Here is a 25,000-nt window from a genome sequence, read left to right on the forward strand (position 1 = left end):
AAACGTTGGCTGTTAGTAGTAGTAGTAGTGGTAAGAAAGAAAGAACGAACGAAATAAATGTATAAGTGCATAAAACCTCGAATACGAAGCTTTGGTTGTTGGGTTAGAGGGTGACCATAGGGAGAGACGCCCGGTAAAGGGAGAAGGTTTTAACCGCGGCATGCAATACACTAAGAAATTTGGCCTCGAGTGCATCGGACGACGGGGCCCCCAGTTCGTTGTTCGCAAAGAGCCCCAGACTGCATGTGTTGCGCGCCTGGTAATCTACTCTCTATACACTCGTCTCTTTTTTATTCTCGCTCCCTCCTGCTCAGTCATATTCGTTGGCCGCCGCGCTTCGTATTCTTCTTGTTATTTTTTTTCTTCTTTTATTATTTCCTTCTCCTTCTACTTCTTCGTCTCTTTCATTTCATTTTATTCTTATTTTATTTTATTATTATCATCATCATCATCATCGTCGTCATTATTATTATTATTATTATTATTTTTTATTTTACTTTTGCACTCTTCTTGGGGTTTTCGCACGGGCCAATGAGAAGGCGTGCTTGACGAGCCAGCCAGACTAACATGAAAATGGCCAACCAGCAGTGGCGCGGCAACGACGGCGACGACGACAACGACAACGACGACGACGACGACGACGACGACGGTGGCTGCTGCTGCTGCTGCTGCTGCTGCTGCTGTGTGGTAGAGTCGACTGTAGGGACCTCTGGGTTCGAGCGTATCTCTTTGCGCGTCGCTTTGTGGACCCCGTGCATAAGTTTCGCGATCACGTTTTGACGTCTCCCGTCCCCCGTCTTCGCTCTACGTACTCCCTATGTATATATACATATATATATATCCATACACACATGCAAACATACAAATAATACAGGTTCATATTTATATATATACAACGTTTGCCATTCTTCTCTTCTTCTCTGTCGCCATTTCCCCGCAGAAAACGAAGAGAAGAGTGTAGAAAAAATTAACAATATTATTTATAATTATATTTATATAAAAAAAAATTTTTTTTATCTTATTTAAATTAAGTGCAATTGTATTTTACTAAAGGTAAATTGTAAAATGTTGATATTTTTTTATTTACACACCCGGTATTGCCGGTTTTTAATTCTCGACAAATTTAAAACTTACGAGCGGGAGCGAGAACAAAAACTCGAGCGATAGGACCAGTTGAGATAGACGTAGATAGACATAGGCGAATGAGATAGAAAAGGAATTAATAAAAAAAAACGTATATGTATATATAATATATATTACATATTATAATATAGAAAAGTTAAAAAAGACAGAGTAGCATAGAGACTAGAGAACGGAGTTACGGAACTGCCGTACCGTAGAAATTCGCGGGGACGCGCTCGCGCGGCGAGGCAGGTGAAACGCAGCAACGAGCCAACGGATCAGAGTGCACACGGTGCAATTGCATTCCTAAGGTGACGAGTACACATACGCTGCTTTTGGATGAACAACCAGAGCACGCCGAGTTTAAGTCGTCGCTTCATTTTACCGGTTGGTGCTGTTTTATGTTAAACGTTCGCCATTAGTGAATAGAATTGGTTGTTGGTTGTTAAAATTATTTTAAGTTTTATAAATTGCGAACCATACTACGTTTGCACATTGACGACGTGGTTAGTGCTAGTGATATTTTTTTGTTTTTAGTTAATATACCATTTTATTTTGTTTTAAAACTCCAATTCTACTCTGTTTTGTTACTCGGTAATATTTTTTAAAAAATTATAATATTTAAAAATGTTGTGCTAAATCTGGTGTAATTTTTAATCTTCTTTTGTTACAGATACTACGGTTGTTGTAAAAGTTAAATATAGGTGTTATCAATGTGCTGATGAATATATATGTACATATATATATAGATATATATGTAAATATATATATATATATATATATATATATATGCTATATATATATATATATATGCTATATATATATATATATTTATCTAACGTGTGAATTCGCGACCGGCAAACTCGTGTGTGCTCAAGTTTTTCCGTCTACACGCCGTTTGAACTGAAATTTTTTTCCCACTTTAGTGGCGCGAGCGCGGGAAAAGTGACGCTCGCATATTATATGAAGTTTTTTTTTATTTCCTTTCTTTTCGTGTACTTCGGGAAGGAGGAGCGGGGCGAGATAAAAAAGAGAGAAAAAGAAAGGAAGTCTGCGATCTCTCAGACGGATCCTCTGTGCGTCGACGGATTTTTTGCTATTAATACGGATCCATTCTTCACGGTTTTTTTTACTTATTTTTGGAGTACAATTATCAGGTTATCAATTTTAATCAGTTTTATTGAATAAATTATTGTGGTTATTATTAAAATTTTAAGCGTGGAGCGAAAAATAATTAGCTGAATATTTATCTTCTTTTTTTTTTTTATGCGCGTCAGGTCTCATCTCGCGTGTGTGGATGCGTGTTTATGTGTGTGTGTCGTATATATGTACAATGCACAAGATGCACTTGGTCTTGAAGTGCGTCGATTTACTATTGACGTTCAGTTTGCAAAAGAATAAAGCGTACATAACCTTAAAAAGCTATTTTAACTCTTTCGTTCTTCGGAAGTAAAAAAATTTATTAGGTGGAAATTTAAATTAGTTAGGGCTTTTGTGCGTGAGCTGTAAGAGACACTAGCAGATACAAATTGTCATCAGACGGCCTTTAAAAGCGTTACAGTCTGGTATTATTTTTCGGTAGAATTTTTATCTTCATATATACGTGTTTATATATATATATATATATACATATTTTTTTATACATCTATAAATATTGCGAGTGATAATGATAATGGAGTAATTAAGATAAAATACGTATATGTACATATAAATAAATAATGATAGAGAGAGTGTATTGAAGAATTTAATTAGATTAGTAACAATTAAATAAAAAATGATTTTATTGTTTGTTTAATGTTATGTTTTTTGTTGTTGTTTTTGTAATAGCTATGGCCGAGGGAAATGGGGAACTCAAAATGGAAGAAAAGCAGTCTAAGGAGGAAATGGAGTACGTCGAAAGAACGGAGGATTTCGCGAAACTCATACAGTATGGACTCGATGAAAAAGTGGCTGCTAAACTAGATGAAATTTACAAAACTGGGAAACTCGCCCATGTTGATCTCGATGAAAGAGCCCTGGATGCCCTAAGGGAATTTCCTGTTGACGGAGCGTTAAATGTTCTCACGCAATTTTTGGAATCTAATTTGGAACATGTGTCCAACAAATCGGCGTATCTTTGCGGAGTTATGAAGACCTACAGACAAAAAAGCAGGGCAGGCCAGGGAACGGGCACTAGTACAACGCCTAAAGCTCCGGATGAAGACAAAATTAAAGTGGGTTTTACTTATTTATTATTTTTTATCATAATTTTCTCTTAGCAATTATTCATGAATCATAGTTTTATTTTTATTTTCAATAATTCACGAGGGGTTTTATTGTTATAGATGATACTCGAGAGAACCGGATATCCACTCGATGTGACCACTGGACAACGAAAATACGGCGGCCCGCCTCCAAATTGGGAGGGCCCAACTCCAGGAAATGGTTGTGAGGTACGTAATCATTAAAATAATTATTCTTAACATTATTTTTATATCGATAGTGATTTTTTTATTTTTAAATCAGTTATATACAAGATAGATAAATAAATAATTGATAGTATTTAATTAAATTTTTACTTTCCATCTTGCAGGTATTTTGTGGGAAGATACCTAAAGACATGTATGAAGACGAATTGATTCCGCTTTTTGAAAAATGCGGTAAAATATGGGATTTGAGGCTTATGATGGATCCCATGTCCGGTACCAACAGAGGATATGCCTTCATTACATTTACTAATCGAGATGCCGCACAACAAGCTGTCAGAGAGGTATGTTCATTATTTCTTATGTCAGAGAGATCCTATTTTTTATTATTTATCTTTTTTTTAATGTTTTTTTTTTAATTATTAATTTTTAATCTAGATTTTAGTTTTATAACGTTTCATCCATAACATTTATCAAACTTTCGTTATCCTGTAGTTAACAAATTGCCATAACGGACCAATTGGATATCCTTCAATTAATTTCTTTTGTACAAAAGAATTTATTATCATTCAAAATTAATATTGATGCTATTTGCATTCTTTTGAGATAAACTTATGTTTCTGAATTATTTGAATAAATTATACCATTAAGTTTTTTTAGTTCGTTAAAAAAAAATCAAAAGAATGCAGATATAACGTGGCTCCATGTTCGATTGTATATCATAAATATAAATATTGACAGATAAAGATTTAGTTGTGACTTCAATTGTCTCTAAGGAGTTCAAGTATCAATGCTCATGGATCCACAGATCAAATAAAAGTCCGCACAATAACGCCACATACACATATATAATTTATTTTAATAATCAGTGTACAGTATGCATATGCATTAAATATTATTTATTACTAGTAACTGATATTATATGTATATGAATATGTATATATACATATATTGATGCATATGGATACTTTACAACATGTCCATTCATATTTTCCCTTTTAAACATTCATTCATGTTTGAATTACACTTAGTGACAACTTCCAATAACTCCCAAGATACGTGATAACAGTGACAGATGTTATTAATCAAATGTCCTGTGGATGAGTTTCTTTTTCCAGCTCTCCTCTTTGCTCAGTGGGCAAAATTGGGAGTGGAGAATCTTCCTGATCGATTAAGAAAAATCAAAATCCAAAAAGTATCTCAAAGTATGAAAAAAAAAAAAAAAAATTAATAAAAGGGAAAGAAATATTATTGCTGAATGAAAAAAAACAAAAAAAAAACATAAATTGGTTAAGGGTAAAAATCTAATTGGTTCGCAATTTGGACAGTGACGAAAAAATATCGCGAAGGCACATAAATTTGTTTACAGGGATGTTGCGCGTAAACGCCGGTTTGCTATAGTGTGAAGAATCGAGCAACCAAATCGCATGCCACGTGTCACCCGGCTCATTGAAAAAAAAAATTAAAAGAATATATTTATACAAAATAAAATATGAGCCTGGGTCATGCCAATTGACAATCGAAATTTATTTATTTCGAAAAAAAGAAAAAAAAATTTAATTTATTTTTACTTATTTTATTAATCATATATTAATTATATATTTTCCTAAATTAATCGCGAATTGAATTCGCACGTTTTGTTTTTTTTTTATTATTTAACGCATTATTACGAATATCATTGGAACAAAATTAGGCATGTGTTTGTTTTTCTTCATCCCACAGCTCGATAATTACGAAATAAAACCCGGCAAGAGTCTGAAAGTAAACATTAGCGTTCCTAATCTACGACTTTTCGTCGGGAACATACCAAAGTCAAAAGGCAAAGAGGAGATCTTGGACGAATTTGGTAATTTAACAGGTAAAGTGAATTCGAGGCGTGTGTACCTACCTACACCTCTTACCTATACCTACCTGTCTACCTGTTTTTTTATTATTTTTTTTTTTTTAAATTAATTAATTTAATTTTTTTTTATTATTTTTTTTTCATTTGTAATATAAGAGTGGTAGCTTTTAAGTAGTGGTTGTAGATGGTATGGAACAAAGACAAATCTATCGAGAGCCTTTACACGATCACGTGATCTTATTCAACTATTATATTTTATATTATATTTATTATTATCATAATTATTATTATTTATATGTTAATACTATTATTATTATAATTATAATTATTGAATTGTGACACCTTCGATTCTTAGTCAGCCTCCTTGCCTCTCGGTTTATTAGTGAACAGTAACACCTCTCTGGTCCAAGTCTTCTTTTCCTCTTATAAATATATAGGTTGAGTTATGAGTTATTTGCTTTATACGATGTATTACGCAGAAACTGCTCGTCTCTATTACTACTATGTCTACTTCTCACATACATATTATTACTTTTACTATAATAATATTATTTTATTTCACAAAAATGCGGTCAGTCGGACTATATCGTCGTTATCACTGCTATTTCTACTACTTACTACTACTACCGCTCCTCTCACTTATAGTTTATCATTATTATTATTATTATATTACATAGAAGTTGTCTTACTATAATTATTATTACTATTACTACTGTTGTTGTATTGTCGGCCACGACTGTCACTACTTGCGCTATTCACTGTATCATTTTCTATCTAGTCTTACTATTACCTTCTGTTACTACTTATCACTACTGTACTGCTACTACTAGTTTATTTATGCTCTCTTTCTTTTTCCATCTCACTCTCTCTCTATTTTTCTTACCTACGACTGTCATTACTTAGCTATTCTACCAATTTCCTTCTTTTCCCAATGCCGTTCTCTGAGACAAACGCATTAAGAGTAATTATCAGAAAATAAAAAAAACTAGAAATTAAAATTTCAGCATCGGTTTTATAGATGTAATTTTTTTTTTTTTTTTTTATTATTATTTTTTTATTAATTATTTTTATCATTTTTTTTCTTGTTTATTTATTGATATATTTTTTAAAATTAAATTTTATTGCAAATCGATTGACAATTGTCCGTGAGCTACAGCCATTTTGTATCTACAATAATAATAATTGGCTATGAAAAATGTGAAAATGTTATTCATGACTTAAGCCTCGAGCATGGGGGTACGGGAGACCTGTGTGGACCGCTGGGGCGTGTGGCTCGCTAACAAACGGACAGGCACTCCCAACCACCCACAACCTCCATACGTTCTCAATTATCATCAATAAATTAATTTACTTAAATCAAAATTCAACTGCTCTCACATCCACAGTCATGTTTGAGGACATTAAAATAGTAATCTCTGGAATCCCCATCATATCATATACATACTCAACTAACTAAAAATTATTGATAATTAAATTAATTATATACCAGTATCTATGTATTTTTAAATCCTATTATCACTCCATCACTCTAATTCTTCGCGGACTTACCAATCTTTCCCACAAAGCCTCTTAACAACTCACTCCATCTCTGACAAACTCATTAATAATTTATATGTAAATAATATAATATATAAACAAAAACAAATATTCCTCGAAGGTTCACTTGACGCGTTATTCTACCCTTCCACCCTATTTATTTATTTCAAAAAATTTACAATTAACCAAAAATACAAAAAAAAAAAATGTTTTAAAAATGAGAAAAAAAAAAACATAAACACGCTCGAGTCAGCCAATAAGCAGGCGTGAATCAGTTTAAAAAGAGTAAGCTTAATTGGCACTCTCCTTCCACATTATTCTTACAGCTGAATGATTATGAGATTCGGAAAGGCAAAAAGATTGGTGTTACCGTATCTTATAACAATCACCGCTTGTTTGTGGGAAATATTCCAAAGAATCGAGACCGAGATGACTTGTTCGAAGAGTTTACAAAGCACGCACGTAAGTTGAAAATTGCCCTTAAATCTGCAGGCAGAGTTTTACCGGAGCGAAAAAGTTAATGTTTTTTTTATTTTTTTTTTAGACATGAAAGCGTGAATAGAAGGACTTGTGTGGCTGGCGTGTGATTGCTGTGAGTGAATGTAGATAATCATATTGATGAATAAAAAGTGAACGATAATGAATAAATTAAAAATAGGGAGGATGAGGAATATAAGAATAAGTGACTAAAGTGAAAGAGAGACTCGCCTTGGACCTTGGTTTCGATTGGGCTTATTTATTTATTTATTTATACATTTTTTTAAATTAATTTATTAACCAAAACCAGTTAGAAACAAGGGCTCCAGGCAAACAATACGCAGCCCTTATAATTATTTATCCATCAATTAACTATTTATTTAATATATATAAATGTATGTATATTTTTTTTCATTGACTTTATTCTATCTAACACCACACAACTATTTCTAGTCCACAATAAAGCTTTGTATCTGTAATACTCGATATTCACTTATAACTTTTAAAGAAGTTGTTAATAACCAATTAACAAGAACACTAGAGTCGATAAATTAATTAATTAATTAATTAATTAATGAGTCAGCGTGAGTGAGAATAAAGCATTTACCCTTTTAAAAATAATTTTTAAACTCAATCATCACTATGCCCACATAACTAACTATTTCTTCCAAACTAAAACTAAGAATTTCAGAAACATTGACAAAATTATTATTATCCATTAAAACTCATTAACATGACATTATTACTATTATTATTATAATTATTATTATTTTATTATTTTTCGGCTCTTTTTTAAATTTCTTAAAACATTTCTATTCTTTTTTCATTACACCTTTTTATCATTTATCACAAACTGTGTTTCTTAATTTATAGCTGCTTGGGAGTGTGTCTTTTATTTATTTATTTGTATAAATACATATTTTATTTTAAAAAACATGTAATATACTTTTGATTAATCGGTTTGAATCAAAGAGAGTTTTAAATAATTAGGATGCATGAAAACTCTCAGAGTCTGGACACAGAGAGGCCGTCATTAGAATGTAAACACTTTTATTTATTTTCATTTTTATTTTTATTTATTTACTTTATAAATATCTTATTTCTGGTCTCTCACAATGGAGTGTGCACTGTGTGTTTATTTAAAGAAAAATAAATATAATTGAATATAAAATAAAAAAAAAAAAAAAAAAAAAAAAAAAATTATTTGTAACTAGATTTAAATGAGGATTGCAAAAATGATTTGGGTGCATTTTGTAGAGAAAAAGCTTTGGGTAATGCCGAGAATGTTATTTTTTATTGCTGCGACAAACAGTACGCCGTAAATTATACCGGGGATTATATTTTTTTTTCTATACCCTCTTTCATTATTATTTTTGTTCTCTTGGTGGAAGCTTATATTCGCATCATTTTTATGATTACTCTTCACTCGGACGTCAGTAGTCGTAGGATATAAAATCGTTGCACTTTATAATATAAAATAAATTTTAGTTTTCATAAATAAATATTATTAGTTTTATAAATATTAAAAAATAGTAATTAAAGAACGATTATTCAAAGTTTAGCTTTTAAACTGAGAGGAAGGAGAGGTTAATAAATAAAATAAAAGTCGCAGTATAGAGACGAGATAAAAGGAAGCACGAACGACTAAATACTGCATGTGGTAGTACTTTTTTTAAAAATCAAAATTGTTTCTTTTTCTTGATCTACAAACATGATTTTTACTGAGTTCGCGACTTTGATAAATTATTTTTATCGCTGACGAATAAAGTTTGTGTCGTTCTTGCTTGAAACTTATGGCTATTCTGCGGCCTCGTGTTTATTTAAAATTCATCGATAGTGACAAAAAAAAAGTCAAATTTTTCTTTTACATGCGGAAAATCTAAAGTTAATTTTAATATAAAAATAAATATTTTCAATTTTTCGAGTCATGTTTATTTTATTATATTAAAAAATGCGAATTCGCGAAAAATTTATCAATTCATTAAATAAAAAAAATTAGAGATTGATTTTCGAGTTTTGTATAAAAATAATTTAATTTCAATCGCGTTTTATATTTACCTCCGGGATCGTGACAAAATAAAAAAAAAAAAAAAACGACCAAAGCATTTTTTTTTAGTTTTTAACAAAATTGGATACCTCGTTTATATATTGTTTTATGATTTTCCAAACTGTAGCTGGCTTGACCGAGGTGATTATCTACAGCTCGCCAGATGACAAAAAGAAGAATAGGGGATTCTGTTTTTTGGAATATGAATCCCATAAATCAGCTTCTCTGGCGAAAAGAAGACTCAGCACAGGTCGCATCAAGGTCTGGGGCTGTGATATTATAGTTGACTGGGCTGATCCTCAAGAGGAACCTGATGAACAAACTATGGCTAAAGTAAGTTACTACTGACATCAATTTAAACAATATTGATTTTATAAATTATTTGCTTATTTAAATGATTACTTTTTTTAAAGGTAAGAGTGCTGTATGTAAGGAACCTAACGCAAGATTGTTCTGAAGAAAAACTGAAAGAATGTTTCGAAGAATTCGGTAAAATCGACAGGGTGAAGAAAATCAAGGACTACGCATTTGTACATTTCGAAGACAGAGATCATGCAGTCAAGGTATATTATTTTATAAATATTTTTTTTAATTAATTATTATTGGATTAAACATCATTATAATTATTTTATTTTCCATCTTAGGCAATGCGAGAACTTAACGGTAAGGAAATAGGCGGTTCTCACATAGAAGTTGCATTGGCGAAACCACCATTTGATAAAAAGAAAAAAGAAGATATGTTACGAGCTCGGGAAAGAAGAATGATGCAAATGTTACAAGGCCGTGGAGGGTAAATATTATTTTATTTTTAGCCTTCGATTATTGTTTTGTAAATAGAGTTTATTTTTCCCTTGGAAGTCAATAATAAATTAATGGAAATTTATTGTTTACATAATATAGAGGCTCACCATCGCATCCTAGTATGATAAGCGGACCCATGCCAGTACGAGGATCCGGACAAAGTGGCGGTCCTCGAGGCACTTCGGGCAGTATGAGACCACCTATGGGTCGCGGTGACTACAGTGAGTAACTGCATCTTATTAATTCTCAGTTTTCGTAATGAATAATTTAATGTCAATCAGTTTATTTTTGATATTATTTTTTATTGTTCAACAAAACACAGAGAATTTTTAGTTATTTTTTTAACAATTTATTTTTGCCAAACTCTCGTATCGGTTAATCATTATTGATTTATTATTATATATCTCCGTTTTATTTATATATTTACAAAAAAAAAAAAAAAAAAAAAAAAACAGATTAATTTTATATTTATTTGTTTAAAGAGAATCATAGTTTATTTTATTGTTTGAATTAAATTTTTATTGATCGCTAAATTTTTTGCTCGCAAGTGATTATAAAAAAAAATAATCTTGTGATATTTTAATCAAATTCTATTAATAAGAGCTCAGCAGTTTTTTAATTTTAACAAAATATATTTTAATTAAGTTATAAATTTAACTTGAAAAAAAGTCCCGCATGCTCTTGGGATCTTCACTTATTTCACAACAAACCTTTGGCTTTCGCGCATGACAAACAACATTTTTTTTTTTAATTCAACTATACGTATATTCTATTTTTTTTGTTTCCAGTTTTATTTCTCTTTCTTTAAACTTTTTTTTTAAGTGTGAATAAACTGGACATTATTTTAGAGCTAGGATAGATATAATTTATGAATCCGGACTAGAATTCATTTCATTTTATCCATTACACTATTATACTTCCTTTTCATTACTGTAAAAGCATTTAAATACATTATCATGCCATGTAAATTAATAATAAACTCCAGTAGAAAAATTATCTTTGACATTGAAGACTTACATTTGTAAAGCCATTTTAAACACAAAAGGGAATACCTTGTTACACATTACACTTCACTAAAAATATTTTTAATCACCAACAATTAAAACTATAAAGCATGTCTACAATTTTTTTATTACAAACATAACGTTTTTATTTTTTTTTTATTAATTTTATTGGTGAACTGGTAGTAATTAATCTATAAATTTAGTGTGAATATTTTTGTTTTCGTTTTTTATTTATATTATCGTAGAACATTTATTTTTTAATCCCATGAATTTTTTTTACATAAGCGTGTGTAATTTTTTTTGTTATATATTCTTAAAATGATAATTGAATATAATTCGACAACCAATTCAACAAATCTGTTTTACAGCTCTCAAGGAAATAGGTAAGCGGCAAAATTTTGAATGACGAATGCAAAGCTGTAGATAGTTGCAATTTATTTTTTTTTATTCTCATCTTTATTAAATTTTATTCACCAATATATATTCTTCTATTTTGATCTATTCTACCAAAGATTCTTAAGACTGCAGTAAAATTAGTTTTAGTTTAATCGTTCCATTTCCTTTTTAATTAACTTGCATTTTAAATAATAATGGTGGCAGGGTAATTGTTGTAAGGTTTTCCTTAAAATCTAACAAAAAAAATATATATCTTTATGATCTTCAATTACTTACTTCAAAAATACTGGTTTAATGTTGCGTAGAATTCTTTCCTTATTTTCCGGTTTTGCAAACGTCAGTTCTACAGGGCAATGCCTTGATAAAATCGTTACGTTTGCAAAACGTCTGCATAGGTAAAAAATTTTACTCATCGTTACTAAAATATCTATTGGATATTTTCTTGTACAAATAAACCTTTCTCTAATTTTTTTTTTTGCAAATAATAACTTTCAGAAAAATAATTATTTTCTTTTCATATTTCCTTCAATAACTTAACCAGCATATTATTCATAACGTAATTTATATAACATTATCTTTTCCCGGCATGCAAATTTGTTTTCTGATTACATTTTTAAGTACAAAAAAAAATAAATGATTAAAGTTATTGTTACAATGATATGATAACAATGAACTGTAATCACTAAATAGAGAATTTAATTATTTAAATTTCCCTTTTTTTTCTTTCTCTTGTTGAAATTGGAATTTATAATTCTTTCGTGGCTAAATTTGGGTCTATTTGTAATGTGTGTTTTTATAGATTATGATTACGACTATTACGGTTATGGGGATTATCGAGGTGGCTACAGTGATCCATATTACGATGACTATTATCGATACGAAGATTACTATTTCGATTATGCGCCGCCTCCGCCGCCTGCCAGAGGGAGGGGCAGGCAGCCTCAACCGGTGGGTCGCCTTTTTTAACAAGTTTTATCAAAAAAATCAAAATTATTGATTATTTTTTTTATTAATTTTTAAATTTTATTGTTCTTCGAGAAATTTATTTACTTTAAATTTAATTTTACAAGTTAATATTTAAAATTTTAATTAAATTTACTTCAGCGGTAGTTTGATTGTGGCACAGTGTTCGCGGAATCCTAATTATTATTTCATACTCTTTATAATTGCGTCCACATTTACTTATTAACTATTTTCAGTTCACTTTATTATAACTTTAACAAATTTCACGCCTATTTTTCACTATTATTATTATTATCATTATTGTTTTTCTTCACTTTATCGCGTACAAAAAAGCAAACTTTAACAATTGCTAATTAATACTTGTACGATTTGTGCTCGCTTCGTGCAATCCACTAACACAAAACGCAAGGGATTGTGATGATATGTTTCCATAATTTATCTTATTCTTATATTTATTTTTTTTTTAATTTTCAAGTGTATTTTATTTGCTAAATAATTACACATATATTTAAATACTATTACTCATTATTAATTCACAATTTAATCAAATTTTTCTTTTGCTACTTTTTAGTTCACTTGCTATTTTACTTGCCTTGTGTTTATTTTTTATCATCAATTTATTCACGCACATGTAAATAAACTGCAATTTTTTTTTAATGTTATGCAAAGAGCGGTGTGAGGCTGTGAAAAAAAAAAAAAAAGGAATCAAGACTGAAACAAATTGAAAAAATAAGTCCTTTTTTACTCCATTTAAACTTTTTACTTGATCAACTAACTTTTTATTAAATTTACAATTATATTCATATATATATACTTGTATTTTTAATATTTATAATATAAGTAAAATTTGAGTAATAATAATAATAAACAACCCCCCCCCACCCCCGAATACATTGCCACTTTCAAATTGCTTGCGTGAATCATATCTGAGCCATGCTAGACCCATTTCAAAATTTTGTCTAAAACCGGGGAAAGCTTAAAATTTTTTAACCTGCGGGATAAAAAATACAAAGAGAAGGAAAAAAATAAATCATTCAATGAACAAGAAAGAAAAACAAACATTCATATAAAGGAGACCAAAAGTTAAATTCAACGAGAGAAAAAAAATCTAAAAGTATTTAAAATAAAAAAAAAAACGGATAAATCCCTCAGGCAACTTGTATTTTCTTAAATAAGAAAGAAAAAAGTAACGAAGCCTTTTCATGTGTGTTGGAATATTAGCAAAGAATTTTCCACTTTCCTGTGTGCATTTGTGGTCTCCTGAGTAACGCTTTTAATATCTAACAAATCTCAATACAAATAGTTATTAACAATAAATCCTTTGTAACGCTATCAAGTCCCTTAAATGCAAAAAAAGCAAAAATAATTCCAACGCAAGCATTAACTAAAAATAAAATAATAGCTTTTAATCTTTACTAAAATATTAAAAATCCCGTTGAAGTCTTTTTCTTATGCTTTTGTAAAAAAAAATAAACCAAAAAAGTAATCAAGTATTCGCACGACATTAAAGAGCGTCTCGTGGCTCGGATATGATGCACTTAATAACAAACTCTTTCTTTCTGCCTTCTGTTTCCTTCCTCTTAGTCTCAAGTTTCAGGTAATCCCTGATGGACGTCAAGTAGGAAGCTGGCCTTTGGCAGTATTTCATCGTGTTATTTGTCTTTCTTATTCAACTCACAGAAAATGAAAAACTTTTCCTGAGGAGTTTTTTTTTTTACTTTTCCATTATATTTTTTTTGTCTTGATTAATAAGTCACCATTTTAAAAGTAAAGTAAAGTAACTTTCAACGAGTATCTTCAAACGAACTTTATTAGTTTTATTATTATTATATTGCCTACTTGTAAATTTACTCAGGAAAAGTCTTTCGTAATTTTTATCCAGTTTAGCCTGAAGACCTTGGCTTGATCCTTGGAGATTCATCTTAATAATTATCCCTCAACATTATTAACGAATTAACTTTTTATTATTATTTTTTTTTATTAATATAATTTTTAATTATTTTATTTACTTTATTTTGTTTTGTATGTATTAACAAAATTAGGTACAACCAGGTGTTATGGAGAAAGGGAATGAGAAAGGAGTGACACTTGTGCATTATTGTAATATAGGAAATAAATATCAACGATGATAACAATAAATTGCTAAGCAAATTACACAACCACGCTCTCTCGCTTGCTTCAGCAGTAATATATATGAATAACTAATGCTTATTGCGCACAGAGTGACTAATAAATTCTGCTTAACCGCCGCTTTTTTTTTTTTGTTTTTATTGTTTATAACTAGACTTTTGTTTTAGCTAGCAGTGCAGTAGTTGCTTAAAAATCCTTCGCCAATGTACGCTTTTGACACATGTTATGTGTGTTGGATAACCCACTAATCCTGCTGTATGCAATATGACCAAACCAAATAATAATATAAAAAAAAAAAAATTACAATCAATTGAAATAGTACTAAAACCATCATTCGGTTAGTAATATTTTTTTTTGTTTTAAATTGCTAATTAGTTATCGCTAATCGCTAATCGCTTTTATTAAATGTAACAATTAATATTATGTATTTTGATTTTATTTTTTGTCTTATATACTGTCGCCAAACTCTCCGCACCGCTGTAATCTGTTCTATTATTATTTACATTATTATTATTATTTTTTTTGTTTTTTTTCTTTAAATATTGTAAATGTGCTTATGGGTCGCGCAATTATAACTAAAACCTCCTTAGTCCATTATTAATATAATCGTCAGGATGTAATTAACAATATTTAATAAATTAGTGCCATTTAAATTGATAGATAAAGTTAACAATTTAAATTAAAAAATCGAAGAACAAAATGCGTTAGAAAGCTCAAGGTTCTTCTTTTAATTATCATTATTATTTAATAACTTGAATAATAAAATAGAAAACGATACTGAGAGAGTATTTAAAGATATCTTTTAAATTATAAGACAAAGTCGGAGAAATATATTAAGAATACTATTGGAGTAATTATATTATAAAATAAATGAGGAGAGGAGTTGTAATAAAAAATAAGCTGCAGATGGGGTAACATTAGGTGTGTTGTTTGGATAGGCTGGTCGTGGCCGTGGACAGGTGGCCCGTGGCCGAGTAGTCGGTGGCCCCCAAGCCCGTGGCCAAGTCAGGGGGGGACGCAACCCCGCAACATCAGGGGCCCGTGGGGCCCAGCGGCCAGCCGTTCGTGGGGGGGTCCGCGCCAAGGGAAGTTTACCAGGTGAGGATGGTCTGTATCTCAAGCAATCTTTTTTTATTATTAATAATTATTAATTAACATTAGCATTAAGCTATATTCATAAGCTTCACTTATGTCACGGCTAAAAATTATTATAGTCTTGGCTGAGCAGTTGATACTATTTAATAATCACCAAACGCTATCCGCTTCCTAGGCATACACCTTTACCTATAAATTAACTTATTACACTCATTCTCCTTCCCTTTCAAAACATCCTGTAGATCCAGAGCAACTGTGAGCCAAGAAAATGATCAAGTAATTAGTTTTTAATTGAAACATAAATTTTCAATTTGTTCTCTTATATTAAAATCTGTAACTCGTTACTTATTTAGTTTAAAATTACAAAGTAACCAGTTTCACATTTAATCTTTTAACATGAATTTTAGATAATAGAAAAGATTAATGCATGGTAAAAAATAATATTTTTTATTATTTTTTTCTTTGTAATATACTTAAATAATAGTTTTTAGTTGTAAGAAAATAAGTTCTCACGAAACATGTTTTTTAATGTATATTTGTTCTTTTTTTTTGTGAATACAGCAGGTAAACGAAAGTTTGACGGGGGTCACCAGAACCAGGGGGAATCTAAACGTCGCTTCCAGAGCAGCTGGGGAAACCAGCCCCTCGCCCAACAACCACTGGGCAATACGTACGGATTGGCGAGTGTAAACGGTGGCGGTGGTGGTGGTGGTGGTGGTGGCAGTGGTGGTAGTGGTGGCGTTGGTTTTACTGATAGATCAGGGGCAACAGGCGCCGCGACTGGTGACGATCATGAATGGTATCAAGATTCATACAATTCGTGGAGCTAACTTTCGCCGGTTATTTTTCACAATGTGAACTATTCACGCAATCGAATTGAAATATACTGATTTATATTAAATAATGATAATAATAATAACTAAAAAATTAAATATATATATATATATACATATATATATATATATATATATATATATATATATATATATATATATATATATCTATATCTATATCTATATCTATATATCTATATATAAATATACATATATATTTTAATCTAAAAAGTAATTTCACGGACAAAAAAAAATTATGACGGACTTTTTTGCGCCAACAGGCGTTTAAAATAGACCTCAATGACCACGTGCAAAAATTCATAAGGCAAAACAAATAAAATATTGTTAAAATAATAGCATTACAAAAGTAAAACAAAGAGATACAAAGTTTAACTTAATAATTATGATGATAATAATGATATTTAGAGAAATAATAAATAAAAAATATGATATTGATGGACGTAACAACACGCTCTGTTATAAGCAACTTAAGAATATTTGTAATAAAAATTAATATCTGAAGCTCAATCGCGAGCTTTCCTCTCGCTCGTCGTCAGGGCTGCGAGATTTTTGAAGGAGAGAGAGAATGAAAAGAATGATCTGTTGTTAGTGGGCGAGAGAGGAAGATTTTAATTTAAAATTAATTTAAAAATTTTTTTTATTTTAAAATTAAGCGACTAAAGTATAACATCAATCCGTCAAAATACTGCTTCTTATCTCGCAATTATATTTGTAATTGTAAATGTAACTTTTTTGATTCTCATACGTCGTCAAGCGAATATGTTTAATGAAAAAATATTAAGAAAAAAAAAACAAAAAAATTATAAAATTGTAATATTAGATTATAAAAAATTGTAAATGCGCGCGAGGTCGTATTTAATAGCAAAAAAAAAAAATATAAAATTAACTAAACAAAATTTAAATGAAAAAAACAAATAGTTGATACGTTGAAAAGTAAAACACGTCATTATTATAAATATTTATGCCACACACTCCTCACATACCACCGTCGTCCGCCGCGCGCAAAATTGTTGTGATTTTTACTGTACAGTGATGTGCCACTGGGACTTTATTATTACATCGGAGTGACCACCCATCCACCCCGTACTATTATTATTATATTGATAATATTTAATTGTAATATCTTAATTGTAAGGTAACCACTACTGCATTGTCACATTGTTTACTGCCAAGCGAGAGAGTGATTTTAGGATGTTTAAGAGCGCGCAAATATGCTTAAAGTTTATAAAAAAAAATTATTATAGTTAAAAAAAAAATTGATAATTCGGAAAAAATTCTTTTTTGTAAGAAAAAAAAGTGATATAAAAGCGATGTTGATAATTTTTGGCTTGTGATGGTTCGTATTTAAGTTAGAAGCGGTTAATAAAAAAAAAAAAAAAAAAATGCGTGATAGCCTGTGGTTGTTGCAGCAAAATGTCTTTCGAGTAAAAAAAAAATAATAACGTTTTGTTTGTTTGTTTGTTTTTTATTGGAATATAAAGAGAAAAGACTACTCACTGCAAGGATAGGGGCGGGTTTTTAAAATTGATAAAAGCGATAGGAATGAGTATAGAAAAAATAGCGTGAAAGAGAGTACGTTGAAATTTATAAGAATGTATGTATGTGAATGAGCTGACGTTATAATGACCACGAAAAAAAAAATTGTTAAAAATGTATGTGGTTAGTCAAAAGCGCGTCTAGAAATAAGATATAAAAAAATCTAAAGTGCATCCCCCTGTGTGCATGTATGCGTTATTGTAAAAGATTGAGAGATAAAGCACCTTCAGGTGCCATTAGACCTTCTATTGTTGGTCTATAATGTGTACAGTCAGTGAAACTATTATTATTATATTAAGGTTCAGGAAAGTTTTCCGCGGTAAAAAAACAATGATTAACTTGTGATGTATACAACGGGGTAATCATTGTTTTTTTGAGCTATGAAATGTCCTTTTACGTTTTGTTTAATTTTTTCTTCTATTTTTTTTAATTTTTTTAATTATTTTATTAAATAATAATAATGTATCGCGATTGACGCAAGTTCATATGCGATTATGTGATCAATTCGAGTTTGAGAAAGAGAGAAAATATTGCTCACGTGTTGAGACTAAAGTAAAAGAAATGTCTTATGACAAATTTATATAGAAAAAATGCAAATTGTACATTTTTTAAAAATCAATTTCAATGATATAAGTACTGCCACTCAAAGAGTGAGTACTGTAAAAAAATTTTTTAGATCATTTCGCTATAAATTTATAATAATTACTATAATTAAAATAATTATTTAACGCATCTTTCTACGAGATGCGATTTAAAGTTAAAAAAAAAAATTAAGTCAAATACCTCCCTCATGCGTATTGGATCAAATCCGAGGTTGAGGTGTTTTTAAAAGCAAAAAAAAAATTATAAATTATAAAAAAAAATCTAATAATAATAATATTATGACGTGACTATTGCGTCTCGAATTTGTTAATTCGAAATCGACTGGAAACCGAATTGATAATGATAGTTACAGATTGATTTAAAAAATAATTAGGTATTGCTTAAAGCATATACGGGATTATGCATGAGAGTAAAGATTCATATAAAAAAAAAAAAAAAAGAAAAAAAAATATAAAAAAAAATACATACAAGCGCACGACTTTTTTGAGTGTTGAGACTCGTTGTTATTGTTAGCCTGTTAGTTAATTAGTAAGAGTTGTAAGTGCGGGTTGTAAGTTGGTCCCTGTCCCTGGAGCCTAAAACATCCCCCCTGTTCTGGAGATTAAAAAAAAAAATAACAATTACAAACGAAATGATTAAATAATGAAAAAAAATGTTAAAATGTATACAAATGCTAATGAAAAAAAAAAAAAAAAAAAAAAAAACTGATGATAACAACAATTATTCACTAACAATAATCTGAATAAATTGGACTTGAAAAAGACAGCAGATTATAAAAAAACAAATTTGACAAAGCTTAACATACAGTAAAAATTAATGGATTAATAACGCAGACACACGCACCCGCTGAGAAGTTTATTTCCGAGTGTTTAAAATACAATAATTAAACTTATACAATAACGAAAAAACATAACAAATAATGCAAACGGAGTTGACATAACAGACAATCGAATAGTTTTTCATTTTTACTTTACGTAAATTTTTTAATATTATCAGAACAACAATAATAATAATAATAATATTAACTTACTATCAATTGAAATATACAATTTAAAATCTTAGTAGTGAACCGAAGATCCCCCCCCCCTCTTTTCACTGGTCTTGTGTCCCCAAAATAACATCAGAATAGTAACAATCAGATAATGGATTTGTATATCCAGCACAAATATGAAAGTATAACTGATTAACCCGAGTAAAGATTTTAAAATGAAAATGAAAAAAAAAAAAAGTAATAATCAAATAATCATTAAAAAATATTGGCTATTGAACTAACTTTGATTACATATAATATTAATGGATAATCTAACAAAGACGTAAATGTAAATGGGATTTGCATCGTAAGTTTAAATAGAAATTGATGCATTTGAATATAATCTGAGCATACTGAATACGGCGATAAATGTCTGAATGAAAAAGATTTGAAATAATAATCAATCGCTCGCAAACCCTCTTATTTATGAGCATGTTTTGTTACTTTTTATTCATGTTTTACTTAATTATAATCTTGTTTACCCCTGACCGCGATTACCGTTTTTCTTTTTTATTATTATTATTTTTATTATTATTATATTATTATTATTATTATTATTATTATAATTATATATTAGAAGTTAATAATCATCTGAATTAACGGAAGGGGGTTAGATCGCAATTAGTTTTATAATATTAATGATTGATTGAATTAATAATCCCCCGCAAAGATAAAAAAAAGTAATAAGTAAAATTCCTTATGTATCCCTGCCTTATTAATTATTATTTGCCTTCGTATTATACAATAATCATTGTACAAGATCTGTATTGTCGTGAAAAAAAAATTTTTTTTCTTTAATTTCAATTACTTAATTAATTATATATTATCAATCCATATATTTTACCTCACCTTTTAAAAATTAATCATTATTATATAGCCTACTCATTTATTCAAAAGGACCGTGAAAGGAAAAAAAAATAATAGCTAAAAAAGTTATTACATATTCTAAAACATAAACTAAAAAGAAACTATATGATAATAATGAATTTTTTTTCCTATTTTTACCTTCCTACCTATTTATAAAGAGCATAATATTGAGGATATAATAATATTAATATTAACAATAATAAATAAGGATGCTATTGCTAATCATACTGAGTGGGTTTTTGTGACATGATAAATATTTCCGTATGAACACTATTAAAAAAAAAAAAAAAAAAAAAAAAAAACGTTTAATAAAAATAAGCGATGAAAAATTAGAAAAATAATCTAAAAAAAAAAAAAAACATAAAATAACATACCTAATGCAGTAAATTAAGGAAAAAAACCAAAACATATAAGGGATAAATAAATTCAAAGTAAAAAAAATTCATTTCTCATTCTTCTTTAAGGCAATTCAAATTGTAATTGATCAGAATTGTATTTAAAATAAAAAGGAAAAAATTGATTAAAAAAAAAAAAAAAAAAAGCATAAATAACTACATAGTTGGATTTGTCATAAATTTGTTAAAAAAATTGTGAAGAAACAAAATTATAATTGATATATTTGTATAAATATATAACATGTAGATTGTTATACTTGCGGGGGCAAGGAAACCACATATAACACACACACACACGAGTGGCAAGAGGCTGAGGCAGTTCACGGTGACGAGACTTTAGACTGATCTAGGTATATATTGACCCTAGCCCGTTGAACACGGTCGTTCTGACACTCGCATACTCCTCGATCCTCATCCTCTCACTCTACTTCCCAACCCGTTATCACATATCCACCCTTTTTGCATGAACTTTTTATCCCCGATGACCTACACTGTGACCCCATTCCTATTTGTACTCTCAATTTTTAATCTGATCCCTACAGCCCTGAACATCACCTACATTACCTATTACCCATTACCTGTATCTCTTCCCATCCTCGTATACCTGTTATTAAATATTGTATTTTCTTATATACTATATACTATAATATACCACAAACCCGCGAATGTCAGAGCGACTGAATAAAATAAAAAAGGGATTGAAGGTCGCATTTAGGATAATGCACCACTGTGAGACTGATGACGCCACGAACCGCGCGCCCTTTTATATACCTTTAATATATTTTTTCTACTTTTATTATTTTTCTCTATTTTTTTGGCCAATGTCCTATAATTTACTCGCGATTTAAAACCGCATCTGCTGGGATACTATTATAATAAATAAATAAATAAAATAATTATTAGTAGAAAATAATATTGTAATAATAAAAATAAGAAACGATGGAATTTTTTTTTCCTATCTTTCTTTCTCTTTCAAGTCGCGCGGGCTTTTTTTTTAAAAAGTGATAGAAAACAAAAATATTAAAAATAAAAAAAAAATAAAATAAAAGTTGAGTAAAGTATAAAGTAAAATAATGAATAAACAATTTTTACACGATAGTTAAATCTGTCATTTCAATAGAAATGACAGAATCGTTAAATGGAACGATTGTGACATGTTTTTAAATAGAAAAAAAAAAACTTTGGCCCCGAGAATCTAAGAGAGTGGACGAAAGATTGAGAAAAAAAAAATAAAAGGCGAGGTGTTTTTTTTAACTATGTATAAATATATTATATATTATATTATATTCTTTGAAAATATGCATTTTTTGTCAACAAATGTCATGTTATTTCTATTGCGGTAATTAAAGTTAGGAAAAAATAAAATAATAACAAATTAAATGAATGAAAAATAAATAAATTAGATGAAAATAATTAGATATGCGTTAATCATTAACAATTGTAGATGATAAAGATTAAAAAAAAAAAAAAAATTATTAAAAAATTTAAGTTTGATTCAATTTTTGAAAAAAACATATGAAATATTGTTAGTGTTTATGTTTTATTTTTTCTTAATCGTTTATTTTAATTATGAATTATGGTTATTATATTAACTATAAACTTTTAAATTGTCACGGTAAAAATGTATTATTATTATTATTATTATAACTTCTATTTATGCGTTTCTGAATTAGTTTATGTCTTTTATCTGCAAACTTTTTATTTTTGTCAAATAAAAATTACCCCTACAGACAATATGTTCAAACAACTAATTATTATTATTTAAACATTTAAATTGTATACATCAATTTTTTTGTTCAATTAATCAGCTTCAGAAATCGCTTTGCTTTTTAAAAACCGCAATATAATTCTATTATTTTACCTAAAAATGACTAAAAATAAAAAATGTTGCCTTTTAATTTTAATGTGGTAGTTGAAAAATAATTATTAAATGTCAAAATTTTTAAGACAGTGATAGTAAACAATTAATAAGAAGGAGAATAATTAATTAAAAAAATTATATTAATTGTTTACAATCGTTCCCTTCATCATTTTATTTTGTTTTGTCCCAGGCTAGGATCTTGATTTATAAATAAACTAAATAAATAAATAGATAAAAAGAAAAAACGTGTCAAAGATTTTGTGTATGAAACCAGATGTATTCTACATGTCTCAATAAACAGTTGTATGTGAATTACCTTTTTTAATTAAAAATACTCGTCGAATTACAATTCATTGCAACCCCACCAATTCGACAACTAGTATCTACAATTTAAACCATAAATTTACTTGAATTAATAAGTTAATAAATTCAATACTGCTCTCGACAAAGTTCAAAAAAATATAATTCATTGAGGGTGTGTCAACAAAACTCCAAATCTTTTATATTTTTTTTCTCACGTTTTCCCTTTATCTCTTCTGTTAAAAAAAGAAAAAAAATAATAAATAAAGATAGCAATAGATATCTATAGATATATTTTTTCAGTTGTTTCGTTTATTTTCTTCTCGAAAGTGGCTAGTAGAAAATCTGTGTAGCACGTTCACAGCGCATATGTATCGAGGGTGAGAAATTAAAGGGTGGTGGCGAAGCGCGCTGTCGTCTGCGCATCTTTGCCCTACTTACTATTAAACTCTCATCATTTTTTCTGAAAAAAAAAAAAAAAAAAATAACAATTGTTTAATGTTAATTGTTGAAACTTGAGAAGAAATACACAAAATATTTTCTTCAGACAATAATAAAAATTCTAAACTATAAATTAAAACAAAAGTTGTAAGTAAATAAAAAAAATTTATATATTTTTATTTATAAATAAATCTATTATCGTGGACCACGAGATCGTACCCTAGTTCATGCACCCCATTCCCGCTGATTCCTCCCCACTCGCATTTAAAATCCACCCTCACGTTTTAAGCGACCTCTGGTTTGGATTTAACTCGGGGGTGCTGGAACAGTGGAGGGTAGTCGAGCGCCCGCGCGTTCAAGAGAGGACATCAACCAAAACTGGGAAGAGATAGCACAGCTTTCGAGGGAGAGAGAGACTCCAGTACGTCCGAAGTGCACATTACATTATTCATCCTACATTCCACAATAAATTTATTTCTTCACTGCAATAAAACATATGTGTAAAAATCTAATCCACTTATAACAATTGTCATTACTTACGGGTAAAAAAATTAAAATTTTTAAAAATAAACAATTGATGGTGATCCAGTGCTTACGGTGGCGAGAGTGAGTTGATATCTAAAATCATAAATCATGAATAAAATATCTAAACAAATAGTAAAAGGCCGAAATTTTCATTAGGTCTCTGGATGATATGATATAGGTGAACGATATTATGATGATGCGCCCCTTTCACACGAGGCCAGTTGATTAGCGTGGTTTAAAACAGCAGCAGTAACCAGTAAGTTGGAGAAAGAGACCATAAACGTGATATATATCTTGTTGAAGTGAGAAGAAATGAGTTTGCGCAACCCAACAAATAATTATTTTCTGCTCTCAAGATGGTTTAACTGGTTTTATTTATTTTAACTTTTTTAGTCGCCGATTTGTAACGTCAAAATTTTGAAAATAATTGACCACTTGATTGTTGAAGCGCTGTTACAATATAACCTTAAAAAAAGTAAATAAGTAAATACAATCCAATACAACAGTAAAAATCATGTGGAGGTAGTCGTGAGGCACGAGACAGCCACGCGATATATCTAGCTGGATAAAGATCAATCAACCACGAGGAGTTACTTTTCAAACAATTTATTTTAAACGGTGGCGATACTTAATAAACATGCCTAAAACACTGTCACGGTAAGTTGGATATTTACTTTGTATTTTTGAGTCATCAAAGGTTTCTTTATTAATTTTATGATTTTAGTTTTTTTTTTATTTTTTTTATTATTTTAGAGTATAGATTGGTGTA

General features: G+C 29.4%; 1 protein-coding gene across 18 annotated transcripts; it reads left to right on the forward strand.

The window, feature by feature from the left end:
- The first annotated feature begins 1,029 nt into the window (after positions 1 to 1,029).
- On the forward strand, positions 1,030 to 22,271 carry LOC123270410 (heterogeneous nuclear ribonucleoprotein R). Of its 18 annotated transcripts, none has more exons than XM_044736530.1 (14): positions 1,030 to 1,053; positions 2,950 to 3,335; positions 3,447 to 3,554; positions 3,695 to 3,871; positions 5,250 to 5,385; positions 9,558 to 9,763; positions 9,844 to 9,993; positions 10,075 to 10,220; positions 10,331 to 10,452; positions 11,604 to 11,618; positions 12,431 to 12,579; positions 15,663 to 15,831; positions 16,381 to 16,756; positions 16,843 to 22,271. In XM_044736530.1, exons 2-13 carry the CDS (start codon positions 2,952 to 2,954, stop codon positions 16,647 to 16,649), a joined length of 2,031 nt encoding a protein of 676 aa, XP_044592465.1. In that variant the 5' UTR covers positions 1,030 to 1,053; positions 2,950 to 2,951; the 3' UTR covers positions 16,650 to 16,756; positions 16,843 to 22,271. The 18 variants fall into 18 exon arrangements, with proteins under 18 accessions (XP_044592465.1, XP_044592438.1, XP_044592408.1 ...); XM_044736503.1 differs by lacking the exon at positions 1,030 to 1,053 and adding an exon at positions 1,327 to 1,628; XM_044736473.1 differs by lacking the exon at positions 1,030 to 1,053 and adding an exon at positions 1,327 to 1,509.
- The last annotated feature ends 2,729 nt before the right edge of the window (positions 22,272 to 25,000 follow it).

The sequence above is a fragment of the Cotesia glomerata genome, linkage group LG1 (genome assembly GCF_020080835.1).
Source record: "Cotesia glomerata isolate CgM1 linkage group LG1, MPM_Cglom_v2.3, whole genome shotgun sequence".
Taxonomy (NCBI): domain Eukaryota; kingdom Metazoa; phylum Arthropoda; class Insecta; order Hymenoptera; family Braconidae; genus Cotesia; species Cotesia glomerata.